The 17,461-nt window shown below is 43.1% G+C and overlaps 1 protein-coding gene across 36 annotated transcripts in view; it reads right to left on the reverse strand.

Annotated features, from left to right (window-relative positions):
- The window catches only part of RBFOX1 (RNA binding fox-1 homolog 1), a 1,459,852-nt gene that overhangs the window by 98,628 nt on the left and 1,343,763 nt on the right, over positions 1-17,461 (reverse strand). For 35 of the 36 annotated variants that reach the window (XM_083710893.1, XM_083710868.1, XM_083710861.1 and 32 more), the window contains 5 exons: positions 16,854-16,997; positions 14,817-14,870; positions 9,488-9,580; positions 7,464-7,524; positions 736-789 (listed from right to left, as the gene is read on the reverse strand). In XM_083710893.1, coding sequence (XP_083567019.1) covers positions 736-789; positions 7,464-7,524; positions 9,488-9,580; positions 14,817-14,870; positions 16,854-16,997 — 406 coding nt within the window. The remainder of the gene's footprint in view (positions 1-735; positions 790-7,463; positions 7,525-9,487; positions 9,581-14,816; positions 14,871-16,853; positions 16,998-17,461) is intronic. The other variant, XM_083710871.1, reaches the window with a different exon arrangement.

A 17,461-nucleotide genomic window follows, 5' to 3' on the forward strand; every position in this document is an offset into this window, starting at 1 on the left:
AGCACGGGGAAATGTACAATCTGATGATGAGCCTGAAGGCCACGTTCAGTTCTGAACAACCTTCCAAGGATAACGTGCCAGTGGTGGGAGTGGCCAGAGGCACAAGCAGGTGGAGCAACACATGCAAATTGTGCCTTTGGTACAGGTAGATCGTTTCTGCTTACAATCATACACTCTATCCATCTTGGACAAGCAACAGGCACTATCAGAGTTCAAGGATTCATTTCAGTCAGGCAAAAACACTAGAGGGATATGTCCTGGGGAGAGGGGCCATGTTGTTATTCTGTCTCTCACAGCTACAATAAACCTACCATTAAAATTATGGACTGGTCATTTCTTCTTCAGAGGGCAAACGGGCAAATTTAGCAGGGGATCAAATACTTCCCCCCTCCTCACTGTGTGTAGCCAGTGTCGTGAACAAAGATAAACCACATGTTATTAAGATCCGGACAACAATGAGCAGAGCCATATGAGTAGACCTATTGAAATTAATGGCCATGATTTAGTTGTGCTTATTCATCTCAGTGGAATTGTTCTGACTAAAACTTAGTTGGCTGCACTCCTCAGTGTACCATTCCCCTTTCTTAAGCAAATAAAATGCATGCCAATTATATACTTAGCAACACTGAAACTCAACTTCCCAAGTGTATTAATAGATATCATGGAATGCAAGAAAATCACTATTTGGGGTGAAGCTGTTCCAAAACACCCACAAAATGCATGGTATCTGCTTACCTGCATAGAATTCTGGACTATAGACAGCACCCACCACTGGATTTAATTTCCAACCTACAGTAAAGACATAAAAAAACCAAAAGAAAATGCACTAGGGTTATAGTGTGGGGTCATAAATATTACAGATTGCTTTGTTTATTTGTTTTTAAATGTGACAGCTCATAAAAATGGTTGTAACTGAAGGCAGTTATATGCTTGATGGCAGTTTGGAAGAGATGGTCCAAAGGGTATCCCTTTAATATCATCTGGATATGCAAAATGAAACATGAATAGCAGTAAATTATCATGATTTAATTTTGCTGCTGTTGTTTATTTATTTTATTTCTCCTTTTATATAGATAAAAATGTAATGCTACCATTGTGCAGCCCCCATTGGAAGATTTGTAGTGTCCCATCATAATCCTGGATTTGCACGAAATCAAGGTGGGGGGGGGGTCAAAAGAGAAGGCAAGATGCACAACAGCAGTGGCTATGATATGGGGGAGGTGGCAGATTTAAGTACATGGAGAAGGGTGTTGGGGGCAGTGGTATAGCGTGGGTTGCCCCCTAACCCGTGGATTTGCGCCCCCTACCCCTAACCCCCAGATGTTGTGCCCGGTGCGGCCGGCCCCCTGCCCCCCCCCCGCTACGCCACTGGCTGGGGGAAAACTATGTTGTGCTTGTTGGTTTCTGTGTTATCTCTGCAATTTCTCTTTGTTAAAATGGGTTTGTTCAACGTTAAGAACAAAAATTCCAAATGGAACGAACTCCCCCTCAAAGTTTCCCCATCCCAGCTTTACTCAAAACTCTGCTATTGTTTAAAAGTTCCATTTTCCTCTCAATGTCTTTCCATCTCAACTTTACTCAAACCCCTACCATTGTTAAAAATGAATTTCCCCCCTCTAGCCGTCTTCCCTTGTCACTGTACTTAAAACGTCTCCCATTTCTCAGCTTCCTCATGTGTAGATTCAATGTAGTAATTTAGAAGACCAAACAAACACTCATATATGTGCAACATCCATCAAAAGAATGAAATCTTCTCTAACTGGGCAAACTAACTTGTAGGTTTCCTCTTTTTTTATATATAAATTTATTTATTCAAAGTTATACCAAAACATATTTTCCAAAAACATATCCTTATCCCCCCCCGTTTCCCCCCCCCTTGTGGGCTTCCTCTTAAGACTGCATTCATCTGAAAGGTAAGGTAAAGGTACCCCTGCCCGTACGGGCCAGTCGTGTCCGACTCTAGGGTTGTGTGCCCATCTCACTTAAGAGGCCGGGGGCCAGCGCTGTCCGGAGACACTTCCGGGTCACGTGGCCAGCGTGACGAAGCTGCTCTGGCGAGCCAGCACCAGCGCAGCGCACGGAAACGCCGTTTACCTTCCCGCTATAAAGCGGTACCTATTTATCTACTTGCACTTAGAGGTGCTTTCGAACTGCTAGGTGGGCAGGAGCTGGGACCGAAATATGGGAGCTCACCCCGCCGTGGGAATTTGAACCGCCGACCATACGATCGGCAAGTCCTAGGCACTGAGGTTTTACCCACAGCGCCACCCGCGTTCCAATCTGAAAGGTATAGTCACACAAACCTTTGTGGGGTGTGCATGCAAAGAGGACTACAGAATAGGGAGGAGAATGTGGCAGGGAAATGGGATTGGTCTGTGTATAAGGGAGAGTAGAGGAAAGGATGGAAGAGGAGAGGAGGAAAGGGCTGAAGGTGAAAAGCAGAGTGCCCCCCAAAGAGGGAATAGACGGCGTGGGCACGGGGTAAAGATGAAAGCAGAGACTTTGAAGGATATGCAGAATAGGAAGAGATGATGCCTTCATAATGACTGCTCCCCACATTAAATGGGGGACGCCCTTTGTGTGGTTGCACGCAGCCCCCTGGACCCTATGCAGCACCATTAGCACAGGTTTGGCTTCGCCTTCCCCAGGTGGGATACCTGGAGGTCTCCGCCTACCTCAGCCAATTGCCCAATCCCGCCTGGGGAGGCGTTGCCAAGGTGATCAGGCCAGGTAGGTGGAGGGACCACCCTGCCCACACAACAGGGGAAGGATCTTACCCGGAGGTGCTTAGCAGTGTGTAGGAGGAGGGAGATGCAGTACATTACCATGCTGGTAGTAGGAGGAGGGAGGAGGAGGAGGAATGGACATGAGGTGAAGGTGGTGTAAACAGGGGTGCAAAGCAGGGCTGCAGAACAGAAGTGGCTTCAGAAAAGCAAACTTAGCAGTTGCATGGAGTGGAAAGGCGAAGCTCTAGATGGTTAATGTGGGGCGAATGGCAAGGGCATTGGTGAGAGGGACAAGCAGGTGTAAATGTGTATGTTTTCAGCTTTAACTATTTATTACATTCTGTAGAGAACTTAAAAGTCTGTTTTGGTATTAAGCAGTTTATAAATGAATACATTCTACCAATGAAATAAAAATGTTAACTTTTTAAAAAGTCTTCCTGTGTTTTATATTTAATTTTGTGTGCATGATTTGTGGATGTAAACCACTTTGAGGTTAGTTTTTGATAAAATAAAATGATAACGGCAACAGCGACAACATCATGGTGAATAATATCAACATTTCTGTGCAAAAGGGCTATAAACAGGTGAGGTGGGTGTCAGCCAGGGAAAGGGCTTTCCTAGTTGTGCTTTGCTTGCTATCTGTGAACATCTGAAGAGCCTGGGCTGCTGGTTCTGGCTACAGGTCCATCTAGTCCAGCATCCTGTTCTCCCAATTGGCATCCAGATGCCCCAATGGGGAGACTGCAAGAAGGACTCAAGCACAAGAGCAACCTCCCCTACTGTGGTTTCCAGCAGCTTAAAAGCATTGCTGCCTTTGAGCATAGAAGTAGAACATTGGCTATTAGGCTTAGTAGCCATTGACAGCCTTGACCTCCATGAATTTGTCTAATTGTCCATGCTAGGGGTAGTCAACCTTTTTATACCTACCGCCCACTAATGCATCTTTCTTGATGGTAAAATTTCATTACCTCCCACCAGTGCTTGATGGAAGGAGGATTCAGCTTGTGCCATAGAACCCCCTACCGCCCACCTAGAATCCTGAAACGCCCACTAGTGAGTGGTAGGGACCAGGCTGACAACCTTGGTCTATGCAATCCTTGATATCTTCTGCTAAGAATGTTTGCACAGACTGCTCAATTTTTTACTGCATATTGCACAATTCTACTTTTGTCTTTTTCTTATTATGTTCCTGTCATCTGAATTATGTGAGTGTGGTCTTCATTGTTAAATTTTATCTTATTTATCCTCTATGGGGCCTAAAGAATATGAAAGATCTTATAAATTTAGTAACAGAATAAAATTAAGTGTTTAATTTCAAAAAGCTTAATTTTCCAGAATACCATTATAATTTTATTTCCTAACAGTATAAATCCAAAATATGAGCAATTTGGCAGATTTTTCACACCTGTCAGCCCTTTCTGTCAGAAGAGGTTGAGAGATACCCACGGATTTTAAGTTATACTAATGGTGCCTCAATTTGTCCAAGACAGGAGATGGGTGGGTGGGGGGAGAGACTATTCTGGAAGATGCAGATCGATGATCTCAGCTGAAAGTCACTCTCATATTTCATTTTCTCTCCAGTCCCGATTTGATGGCTGTATCATCTAACTTGGTGAAGCTCACACAGGAAACACTTCATTCATCATGAAAATAACAGCAATTAAACTTTACTTTGTCTTGTCAATGAGGTATGTGCTGGCCCATAACTGTGTGGGTTAATCAAGTGTGAGGAGAAGCTTGACATATACGAGTGAGGAACTGCCAAGGAACCCAGTGTTAGCGGCTGGAGGAGGTAAATTCACCACCGTGGGTGTAATTCTATGAATTTGTCTTGCTGTCACAACACTCATCTCTTCAGGTTGAAACTTTTGGAGGAAGGAGGTGGGGGAGAAAAAAAAAATGTCCTTCATGCAGACGTAAAGGAAGAGCAACTGAAGGAGGTAAGGCAATAGATCAGCAACAGAACACGTGCTCAGCATTCAGAATGTGTCAGGTCCAAACACTGGGACCGGAGACTGAAAAAGTCAGATAGCAGGGCGAGCAAAGATCCCGTGGCCAGAGGCCCTGGAGAACCACATCCCAGTGGTATAGACAGTGCTGGTCTAGATGGAGGTTGGTGCCCAGCTGGGTCTGGTAAGGCGAAGGGCAACAGTGGGTGGCACCAGAAACAATGGCAGCCAATAAAAACTGATAGGCATTCTAAGAGGATGGAGGATGAAAACATTCCATTCAAGAAAGAATCCAAAGGAGCAAGGCCAGTTAGATCCACCACATCTTGAAGTTAGGGCTGGGAGAAATCCCTGTCTGAAATGCTAGAGAGCCAATTCCAAGCATTATAGCCAATATTAAGCTAGATGGACCAATATCTGACTTGGTATAAGGCAACTTCCGATGTTCCTCTGTGGACTTTAAAAACATAGCAAAGCAATGCAGCAATGTGAAACCCCAGCTATTTGAAGGGTGCTGGGAACTGTTAGGGGACCCTTATTCCTCTGACATAGCTACAATTCCCCAAGTACTTTAATAATCAATCCCTCAAAGCAGGGGACTCTAAGAAATGCAGCTCTGTGAGGGGAACAGAGGGGTCTCCTAATAGTTCTCAGCACCCTTAAGGAAGTACAGCTCCCAGGATTCTTTGGGGAGAGCAATAACAGTTTGAAGTGGTATGATACTGCTTTAAATGTATAGTGCAGATGGGACCCCTGTCTCTCCACTCCCATGCACAGAACACATTAATGTCATATCTGACTCATGTGTGGGTTCCAAAGTTAGTAACGTGCATTGATCCAATCAAACATTCTGTCTTTCGCTCTGTCCCCTTCTAAATGCCACAGGCAGCCCCCCGTTTATGTGTGTTCAATATGTGTGCAACCTTGTATATACGCATTGCGCTGAACCTGGAAATCACCTGGAAACATCATAAAGACGTCACTGAAACATTGCTAAAATGGCAGAACGGGGTGAGGTGGGGGCAGGGCAAGGCAGAGCGGGGATGGAACCGGAGTTTTGCAGGCCTTTTCAGTGGGTTTCAATTATATGTGATTTCACCGACAAGTGCTTTTTCCCCCCTTCAGGGGAACTCACAGGAACTCAGTCCCGGCATCTCTCAGGTGGGTTTGGGCACCTCTCAGGTGGGTGCCATTGCCATTCTAAGAGAAAGAGGGAGGTGTCCATGGTGTGTTCCGGCACCTCTTTTTCTAGGAAAATAGCACTGCTTGGAACGTAACCCCTGCATAAATGAGGGGCTGCCTGTATTTCAGAAATGCTTGGACAAAATGAAATTATGACTATTTGCATAAAGGTGAAGGCAAAGGGACCCCTGACCATTAGGTCCAGTCGTGACCGACTCTGGGGTTGCAGCGCTTATCTGCTTTCCTGGCCGAGGCAGCCGGCGTACAGCTTCCAGGTCACGTGACCAGCATAACTAAGCCGCTTCTGGCGAACCAGAAATGTCGTTTACTTTCCTGCCGGAGCAGTACCTATTTATCTACTTGCACTTCATGCTTTCAAACTGCTAGGTTGGCAGGAGCTGGGACTGAGCAACGGGAGCTCACCCCGTCGTGGGGATTCGAACCACCGACCTTCTGATCAGCAAGCCCTAGGCTCTGTGGTTTAGACCACAGCGCCACCCGCGTCCCATTTGACTATTTGCATAACTTGGACCAAATATACGCAGATAGAGGTGGTGTAGGGGAGGGAGAAAAATAAGAGGGCTTCCCCTGGGAAAAAAGCAGAAGAAATTCCAGAGCTTCCTCAACACCATGATTTATTGTTACAAGCTTAATAACTATATGTCAAACTGCAAGTGCTTATTTTATTTTACTTTTCATTTTACCACAATGGGGAGAGATAAATATGACAGGGTCATTAAAAAATAAAGCCACCCGCCTCTCTTTTCCCCACTTTCGATGATGGAAGCCATCTCATTAATGAGCTCTGAAAAGTAGGGGAAAGGGGAAAAAGAAAACCAAGGTCCATTTTATTTCATGGTTGATGCCTGCCTCTGCTGGTGATTGGGAGCTGGCTTTATTGATCAGCTGTGTAAAGTTTCCCTTTCATCTTTTTTTTCCTGGAGGGGAGTCAGGGAAACGAGATATTTGTTCAGAAAGCGACAGGGTTATGGACACAGGCCAAATGGAAAGTTCCGATATGTCTAATTCTGAAGTTTCAAGAAGCATTCAGAGGCTCAAACCAACTCCAGAAATGCCAACCAGGGAAGGTGGTGGTTGTAGTAACAGTTTTCTGCCACAGCAGAAGATGGCAGGACAAGGAAAGTGCAGAGTTGCTTCCAAAGCAAGTTGGTTACGACTAGGGCTGCCATATTTCAAAAAGTGTTTTTAACACTTGCAACATGGATTGCCATACATCCGGATTCTCCCAGACGGCTGAATTCTGGCTATGTCCAGGAAAGGCAGACGGGTGATTGGTTTGAGGGAGAGCTTTCTCCAAGGTAGAAGAGAGTTAACTTGGCTTCCCAGTGGGAGATGGAATGATGTGGATCATGTCTGTGGTGGAAGCATGATTACTACTTATAAAAGTGATTGATGGGTATTGGGTGATTTTGCTATTTTATATTGTTCAGATTGTTTTGTTGTATTTCTTATGCATTTTTCGTATCTGTCTTCCCCGTCAATCTGCCATTAGCCACTTTGATTAAAAAAAATCAGTATATAAATAAAGCAATAACAAGAACATTGGAAAAAGAATACCCCCAGAACACACATTTCATGTACTTACCATTCGTATAAGGGTTGACTGTTTTCTTATTTGTCATGACTCGAGCTGTCGCGTTATTTACCTAAGCACATAGAAAAATAAATCAGTGCCATTTCTGCAACAGAGGAATGTCCATGATACTAATGAAAGGCATGCATTACTATTGGTATTAGTCATGTATAAATGCAATTTAATATATGCCCCCCAAATAAAAAATAATAAGAAATAGCAGAAAGTGCATAACAAAAGGAGAAAAAAAACTATTTATAATTACATTTACTGTCATTGCCATTTGTATATATATAAAAAAAAACACTTCCAAATCATTTCAATAAAATAACATCATCTCCTTTAAACTTTAATAAAGAGACATTAAAAGCAAATTAAAAAAGGTTTTGCATAATTGAAGATTTAAAAGCATGCATCTTGTTCCATGGTAACACTGAAACAACAAAATATTTCAAAACAGAAAAAAGGAAAAACACTGTATGAAGGGGCATGCAGTGGAGTAGAAGGGGGGAAGAGACAAGGTACAGGGGGAGAAATTAAATTTCCAAAAGGAAGAAAGGAAGGAAATAAATAAACAAAAAGGACAAACGGATCTTAGCATTGTGCAACATAACCCTTTCAAAGAGAGGATTCATTGGGGAAAGCAACATGTAGCATTCAACACTGGGAAGACATGAGCCTCATTTGATTCATTGCAAGAAAACTAACAAAATCATTCAAGCTTTCAAAACCACAGCTAACAAAAGGATAAAAAAGAGGGTGCATTATTTAACACAATATGGAAGTTAACAATCTGAGTAAGATGTGCGCAAAAGTCATATCCTCAATCCAGTCAGTGTCTCCAAGGCTTGCTTAAAACAGACACTCAAATTTACAGGCGTACCGATATAGATAAAAAAATATAGAGAAGAGAGCATCAAGAAAACTTAATACGACAAGTCAAAAAAATCCACGTGGTATATATATATATATATCAGCGCTTTAAAAAGATACGTGAAACGGCGGATGGACTTTCCCACTTACCATTCAGCACCATCGCCAGCATGGGGTATGTATACAGTTACCATGGTTACTGAGAGTTTGGTGAGGGCCCTAAGCGCTACCGTCGAAGGAGGGGAAAATGGAAAAGGCAAAACATGCAACATCTTACTCAAAAGACGACAGCATTTTCAATTGGTTTTTTTTTCTTGCTCTCTTTTTCTTTTAAAATTCTAACAAATACAATTCAGTGTTGAAGGGGATCCAGTGGTGGTATAAATAAATATTCATAGGCTTATTCCCTCCCATTACACCCCCAATGGAAAATTTAACTGGGAATTTGTCCAAAATGAAAACCAACATTTTAGAGTCCAACCCGCCCCCCCCAAGTTTGTATTTAGTTTGCAGAATTTATTTGATTTCCAAATGGGAATAGTTTTGAAAGCCACTGTAGATCCTGCCTCAACCCTGCAGTGAAAGCAAACAAATGAAATAATAAATAAAGAAATAAAGAAATAAAAATAAACCAAAAACGACCTTAATTTTTGTTATTATTTTTTTGCTTTGTCGCTTAATTTTTAGTGTGGTTTTCTTTCTTTTTCCAATTTTTGTTCCTTTTTTTTAAAAAAAAAATCTATTGCACCCATTGAGTTAACAAAACCTTTCAGATCACAGCAAAACGGTTAAAAGCTTCTCACACTTCTGCCATACAGCTTTCAGCAATAAGGATGATGGTAAGAGTTACAAAATAAATTGATCCAAAAGTAAAATAAAAAGAAAAGAAAGGAAAATTAAAAGTAAACCCAAGGAAGGCCAAATTATCTTTATTTATATATACATACATATGTGTGTGTGTGTGTATATATGTATATATATAAAAATAAATATATATGTATACATATATGAATCTATATACATATGTATATATATATAGAAAAAACTATGGGAAGGGAAAGGGGAAGCACACCAGAGACACTTATGATGCATCTGAAACAACAAATGAGAGTGAGGCAGACATTTATAAAAAAGATGAAAAGGAAAATATTTTTAACATGCACCTCGATTTTACGGCCCTCTACCACGGTGCCGTGTAATTTCTCCCTCGCCCTTTCGGCATCAGCACTATTTTCGAAAGTAACGAAACCAAATCCCTGCATGCAGGTGGGAGAAGGGGGGAAAATAACGTGCATATCATTATTTCAGACAATGACCACTTCTTTGCTTATTTTCTTTGTCTTTCTCTCCCTCTCTCCCTCTCTCTCTCTCTCTCTTTAATTAAAAAGGTTCTTGTTCCTTCTTCATTTCTGCAACATGCAAATTAGAAAAATAAAAATTATAATCGTACCGAGATGTGCAATTAACAAAGCGACCAACGTGAACAACTTTTCTCTCTCTGTCTCTCTTTTCATCAGTTAAATATCCCCTGAAGAAAGTCAAAGGATGAACACCAAATACCTTTCGCTTTTATTTATTGGTTTGGTTATCTAAATTGTCGCTGCGGGGGGGCGGGGGGGGGAGGAGGGAAGGAAATCTAACAAAAAAGAAAGGAAAGGAAAATCCTAAACCAATGGAACCATGTCATCACATAGGAAAACAAACAAACAAATAAAAAGGGAATGGCGAGGGAAAAGAAAGTTGGCTCACTTTGAATGGCATGCAGAGTCGACTCAACCAAATAGTAAGACAAACCAAAACTTTGTGCACAAATTTCAACACCAAAATGCAAACCTCATCTAGAACTTTGGACTAGTTCCTTCATGCCATTGTGAAGCAAAGAAACATATTTTTCACATGCAACACACTAGGGTTGTTTTTATAAATTTTGGTGAAATCTATAATATTTACTTTTTTTGTCTTTAAAGAAAAGAAAAAAGAAAAAAAGGAGGGGTCTCAGGAAAACAAAACAAAATGCAAGGACCGCTAATGAAAGAAAATAGGGCTTGGAACTGAGCAGAAACTTCCTGACTCTTAGAAAAAGATCAAACATAATTGTGTGACATGAATAAATAAAGAACAGAATTCAGAAATGCAAACAGCTCGACCCTGGTTTGGCTAGGCCAGAGGCAGGCAGCATGGAGTCCTTCAGAGATTATCGGTCTAGAGCTCCCATCATCTCAGACCATCATTGTCTTGCTGGCTAAGGCTGATGGGAGTTGTAGTCCAGCAACGTCTGGAGGACACCATGTTGGGTATCTCTGAATGAGACCATGTTTTCATCCTCCTTATTCACTTCATTTTAAAATAAGAATAATGTCCATGCATCAGGTTCTGGGTTGATTGTTATACAGGCTTGGCATACATGCACAACATGCAGTGGAGGGTGAGCACACCTTGCACATCTGCAACACCCCACTATCAACACACACATCAGATGTTTAGTGTAAATCAAGACCTATATTGTGCACATGTCATTTGTGCCCATGTCATTTCTCCACTGTAAAGATGACGGTGGATGGTCCAGGTTCACACTAAACATCCTCTCTAAGATGCTGGTGGTGGGCTTGAAAATGTGCATCTTCCCCCAACAACCCCCCACTGCACATTGGATATATATGCTAGGGCTGTATATGAATGAGCCCACTGTTGTTGCTCCAAAATCTGTATAGATTTGCCTAAAGTGCTATACTTTGGGTGGAAGCAGGTCACCAACTTTTGCAATCCCCAGGCAGCAGGAATCAAGCAGTAGCCTCCAGAGGTGCAGTTTGTGATGATCTCAGCAGCTGCCACACCCCTTGAGGACACCTGAAGCTTGTGGGCTACTCATAAGGAAAGGGTGATAGCCAATTGAATTCTTCTCAGAGTAGACCCATTGAAATGAATGAACCTAAGTTTGGTATGTCCATTCATTTCAATGGGTCTCGTCTGAGTAAGATTACCATTGGATACAACCCATGGCACCCTTCTGGCAACTCACTTCTAATGAAATGGCCTCTGCAAAATTCAGCACTCCTAGACCGAGGAGAGAAGCCTACTTCACCCCAGTCATTCTTATCAGAATGGGAATTTAAATAAATGCTCTGGATTCACCACCAACACCTACAAGAAAGGCTTCCATTTATTTCAAAGCAGGCAGCAGATCTATGCACTTATTCTTGGTTGTCCATGGACCGATGCCTAATAAGGGAACTTGAAGAGTCTCAATGGAAAATTAAGTAAACTCTCACTTGTTCTCTCTGGAATTATGAGCATAGAATAACACAGTAATAGCAATCTCAGTATGATGACCTTCATGGGGATTTCTTCAGAACCACCTATTTTCACAATGCAAGCCCAAGCACACAACACTAAGATTGAGATGCCTTAGCCCAGGGGGTGGGGAATCTCTCCACCTCCAGTTATTGCTAGACTCCTCTTAGCCCCAACCATCGCAGCCAATGTTCAGGGATGATGGGAGGTGGAGTTCAACAACATCTGGAGGAACCACATATTCCCCAGCTGTTGCTTCTCAGGGTTTCACACAGAGGGCATTTCCAGTCCAACTGGAGATGCGGGGAATTGAACCTGGGATTGAACCTGCTCTTCTGATCTTTATCTCTTCTCCCTGCCTGACCCACCTTGCCAGAGAATTCTACTTCACCACTGACTGCCTTCCAGATGTTCCCACCAGCCCCACCAGCCCCAGCCAGCACAACAAATTGTCAGGGATGGTGGGGATGTGGTCCAAAGCATCCAGAGGGACACCACGTTGGGCCAAGGACCTTGCCTCTTCCCTAAGCTTTTCTCCTCCCTAACTTGACCAGAGCATTCAAGGTCCCCCAGAAAAGCCAAGGGTTATGTTTGATCTATATAGATCAAACATAACCCTTGGCTTTTCTGGGGGACCTTGAATACCTCTCTTCCCGGCCCTTATAGAATAACTATGCCATGCTCCTTGCTTGTGGATCTCGCCTCTAAGCAGAGCCACTTTGGGCTGTCCTCTCCCATCTACTGCCTGCAATGAAATGAGTTGTGTAGCCATGACTCTCATCTTGCGCCAAGGTAGAAGTGGTGGGACTGATTCCACCCAGCAATGCAAAATTCTGCATTACTAATTCAGCATTTGCTTAGTATAGTGCTTTAAGCAATTCATACCATCTAACTTTGCTACCATTATTAAATGAATGTTCCAACAGATATGAACTTGCACTTTAAGCTTCCAAATATCTCATCTAGTAGTGACAGAGAAATTTAATATTTCAGTTATTACAAAAAAGTCAAGTAAAACATTGTGTACATAAATATAGTCCAACTTTTCAAACAATGTGAGAGACTAGACATTCCCACCCCTGTTAACTCTCCTCCCTCAGAATAAAACTGCATGACTAGAAGGGAGGGAGGGTATAGAACTGTATTCTTTAAAACAGAGGTGGAGAACATATGGGCCCCTGATGTTGTTGGAGATCATCACTGACCAAAGCCATGCTGGTTGATGGAAGATGGAATCCAATAACATCTGGAGGGGGACAGACAAGTTCCTTAAAATGGAAGGGGATGACCTCCTGTGTGGGGTAGCATGCTCTGAAGAGAATCCATTCCATTTCTGTAATACTGGTATATGGACTCTTCAGGTAGTGCAGGTACAACAGATCTTAGGATTCTGCCCTCAGCAGTAGCACCAAAATCACAGTGAAATCTCCCTTGTGCACAGTCAGAATTGCTTTCCTAGTAGGAGCAAGTTGGGACAGGGACATGGGCAAAGCCTAAATGGGCAAAAAAGGGCAAAGGGCTTCTGGTACCAAAATGTCCATGTTCAGATGGAGGCCAGCAACTGAGGACTACCTCTCCTTTCCTACAGGCAATTCACACAAGGTCTGGGCACCTAGATTATCCATGTGACATGGTGCAGAAGACGACTCCCCATCCTCATGCTAATAGATGAGAACAGTGTAGGTCTCACAGGTCAAACTCACAGTGCCACACCAAGGCCTCAAATTTCATTACTGGTTATATGAATGTTGAAGAGTAGGAGATAGTGGAGTGGGGTGGCAGGGCTTACCTGACCCCCAGTTGGCAACATCATTGGAGTTTACTAGGAGATAAAGGGGGGACGGATGTGGTTGGCACCACGCAAACACACCGGTAGAGCCCATCTGGCATGGGCATAGCCAAGGGGGGCAGGGGGGCAGCTGCCGCCCCCATCAAGTAAATCAATAAAAATATTTAACTGAGATTCTGCCCCTAACATAAATCCTGGCTACGTCCATCCAATCGGGTGCACTTGGAATGCACCAACCTTCCCTCTTCCCCCTCCCCTATGACTCCCAGCAAGCAACGCAGTGCAACCAACCAGAAGCAAGGTGAGCTCCACTATTCCATCACACCACCCACTACTGAGAATGTGAGTCCAAAGCTTACTTCTGCACTCCATCGGGTGGATAACCTGTATGTCCAAACCAAGAGTGAAGCAGCTATTAAGAGACTCCGTGATTCAGGCTGCATCCCTTTTAAGCAAAATTGGGGAAAGGGTGTTAAAGCAGCCAATTCCAAACAGTGTAGACCAGGGATGAGGAGCCTGTGACCCTCCAGATATTGTTGCACTCCAGTTCCCATAAACCCAAGCCACCAAGGGTCAAGTCTAATGGAAGTTGTAGTCCAACAACTTCTGAAAGGCCACAGGTACTCCAGCCTCTAAAGCAGAGGTGGGGAACCTGCAGCATTCCAGATGTTGCTGAACTATAGCTCTCTTCTTCCCTGGTGACTGACCATGGTTGCTGGGGATGATGGGAGTTGGAGTTCAGCAATATCTGGAATGGGTAAACATTCCCCACACCTGCTCTAAAGTAAGTCCCATTGATCTAAATCACTGGGTAAAGGATTGCAGCCTTTGTCTCTTGTTTTGCTCAAGCAACACAGAAACTGAATTCAAAAAGGTTAGCAACATTTTGAAAGTTTTAACTAAGCAGGACAGCAGCTGCACTTTCATAATCTGGAAAAAAAATCACACTTGATCAAGTAATTACTCCAGAGGATATTAGGTTATATTACTTGCTTCCATTTCAAGAGCAGAATATATACCTATTCTAACAATCTTTTTCCCCCCTTGCAAGCTTGAACTAATTTCACCAAATGAGTAAGGCAATTATCAGGGATGGGAGAGAGAATCAGCAGACAACACTTGATTATATTTAAAAGCAGAAGGCAATATTCCCCTTTAACTGGTGTCAGTTTATCGTAGTTAAAATTATCCCCTTTAAAGGGATTCAAAATTAGGCCAATGAATTTCACGCTGTTTGGGAAATTGACAAGAAAGAAAGTGGGGTGGGGGGTGGGGGGAAGCAGCCCAAGAGGTGCTTCTGTTGAAGTGGATATTTAGAAAGGGTTTATTACAGCACTGCAATTGCTTTCTCTTATTTGTATTGAATACTTCAAACAAATTCAACATTGCCACAGGTGTATTCAACTGCTTACCTTTGAGCCTCGCTCATTAAAAATAATTTCAACATCTAAGATTTTACCAAATTGCTGCAAGGAAACAAAAAAGAAGAAGAAATCACATAAGCATTTTTAAACATACCCCCCACACACACACACCAATGCAATAGAAACATATAAATGCAAAAGAAGATTTTTCAACACTTCGAGGATTCTACAGTGTAGGAAAATAACTGCATTCTGAAGTGCAGCTAATAAAAACAGTTACCAGTGGATTCATCTCTGCACATACAAATATCCTTGTTTGCAGTCTACTCTATGCACTTCAAGTAAGCATGTTCCTATGCACCACTTGGTGTATGTGGAGATGGAGATTCCATTCAGGTTGATGGTGTGACCCTTGTTCCATGCAGGGGAGCATCTCATGTGCAGGAGGAACACCTAAGTGGGGTTCCCTGTTATGATTACTGCAAGAAACCTTGTTTTCTCAAGGTTTCTCATCTTTCTAATCTTAATTTCAGTTTGGCACATTTCTGCATCGGTTCCTTTTTACCCCTTTTTTATATGACCAATTTTTGCCATTTGACTCTCATCAACTTAGGGCCAGCTTACCCGCTGGGCTCTCAGAGGTTCCAGGCCAAGAGTCTAGGGCCGAGATTTGGAGTCCGGGGATTAAAGAGCCAGGCCAGCCAACAGCCGCTGCCGAGCAGAGGAGCCCATCAGAGCGCTGCAGGCTTTTCTGCTGCGGATTCTGAGGCAGCCGGATGGCTCCACCCTCCTGCACGCTTGGGATTGGTGGGCCGTCGAGAGGGCTGCCCGGTACACACTGCTCACATGAGGAATGTAGCTTCCCTCCCGGGGGAAGGATTGCTCTCCTCTTGCAACGGCATGGGAGAGAGTTGTGTGCCCCCCAAAAAACTAAGGAACTTGGAGCTCCCCCTTAAAAAAGGCTCAACAACTTTGGCCTCCCCCCCCCAAAAAAAATGGTGGCGCTGGGCACCCCGGCGCAGTATATGCTAAAGACAGCCCTGCATCAGCTATTCAAAATTAAGTCCTGTTGAATTCAATGGGGATTCTCCTAGGCAAGTGGGGATTCGGACTGCAGCCTTCATCTGAAATATTGCCCCATAAACACAAACAGATCTGCTAGTCTTTGATGTGGTACTTGACTTTTTGGCTGTGTACACACCAGATATTGAAAATGCATTCCCCCTCCTCCATGAATCCTGGGAACTGTAGTTTCTTAAGGGCGCTTGGAGTTGCAGCTCTGTGGGGGATAAATTGAAGTTCCCAGGATTCTTTGGTGTATGTGTGTGTTAAATTTGCTTTTGGTGTATGTTGTGTACTTGACCTTTGTTGCTGTTTTCTTCTGAGATGGTCTGGATGGTTCCATGAAACCAACAGTGGAAACTGCTTCAACTGTCTGAGGACATATCCACACCATGAGTTTAAAGCACACTCAATGTGCATTTAAAGCACATGACTTCGCTCAAAGAATCCCAGCAGCTTATTCTTAGCCAAGAACCTGCAGGCAGATCCACACCAGACTTTTAAAGCACAGCCAATGCACATTTAAAACATATGACTCCCCTAATATATGCCCACATCCTTAACAACCTACAGTTCCCAGGATTCCTGGGGGAGTCATATGTTTTAAATGTGAATGGTCTGTGCTATAAATGTCTGGTATGGATCTGCCCACAGGTTCTCGGTTAAGAATAAGTGCTTGACACAGACCCTGCCCCATGGAGTGGGACCTAGACCCCCTTGACCCACTGAGAACATAGAAAAAAGCTGCAACTATTGAGATGTTCCTGAAGTTGCATCTGGCTTGAGCCTTGTTTATAGGACTGATGATGCACATTCAAAACTTACGGTAGTAAGTGTGAGGTTACAATCTGAAGAGGACCTTCTTTTTTAAAAAATGCAAATGTAAACTAGTATTTTATTTATTTATTTAATTTCTTTATTAAATTTGTTTACCGCCGTTCATCCATAGATCTCAGGGCGGTTCACAACTTTAAAATGCTAGATTAAAAAAACGCAAAATTTGTAATAATACGAAGTACTTACCCCAAACATTTGTCTGAGATCTGGATCCCGGAATCTGAAGGGTATATTTGAGACATGCAGCCGTTTCGGCTGTGATTTGTTTTCTGTGTTTTCAGAAGATTGTGTCTGTTGCTGTCCGTCGGTCTGTGCTGCATCGTCTGTCTGCTAAAAAAAATTCAAGTGGGGGGCGGGGATGGGATGGAATGCGGGAAGGGAGAGAAAAGAAAGTTAGCCAAGCTTCCAGCATTGTTTTGTTACACCAGAACTGTATTTCCTCTGGAAACTGGTGTTCATGAATAGATAAACAAGAAAGGGACGGGGAGACTGGTCAACTGAATGAATAACATCAGTTAGGAAGCTGTGTGTCTTCTTGCATATGGTCGTCCCGGTCCAGTGGGATCAGATGTGGAAGCTCTGTGGTCCATGCAATGCTATTCCTACTCATGGTCGACCCATTTAAATCAATGGACATAGCTAACATAGGTCCATTCATTTCAGTGGGTCTGTTCTGAATAGAACTTACCCTCTGCTTTTGAAACCCTTCCTTTCAGGTAGTCTTTGACCACATTGTTCCCAACACCATTCCTGAGGGTTCCACAAGCATTAGTGTGAACACCTTAAACTCAATC

This window comes from Podarcis gaigeae, assembly GCF_964106915.1.
Source record: "Podarcis gaigeae genome assembly, chromosome: 14".
Classification (NCBI taxonomy): domain Eukaryota; kingdom Metazoa; phylum Chordata; class Lepidosauria; order Squamata; family Lacertidae; genus Podarcis; species Podarcis gaigeae.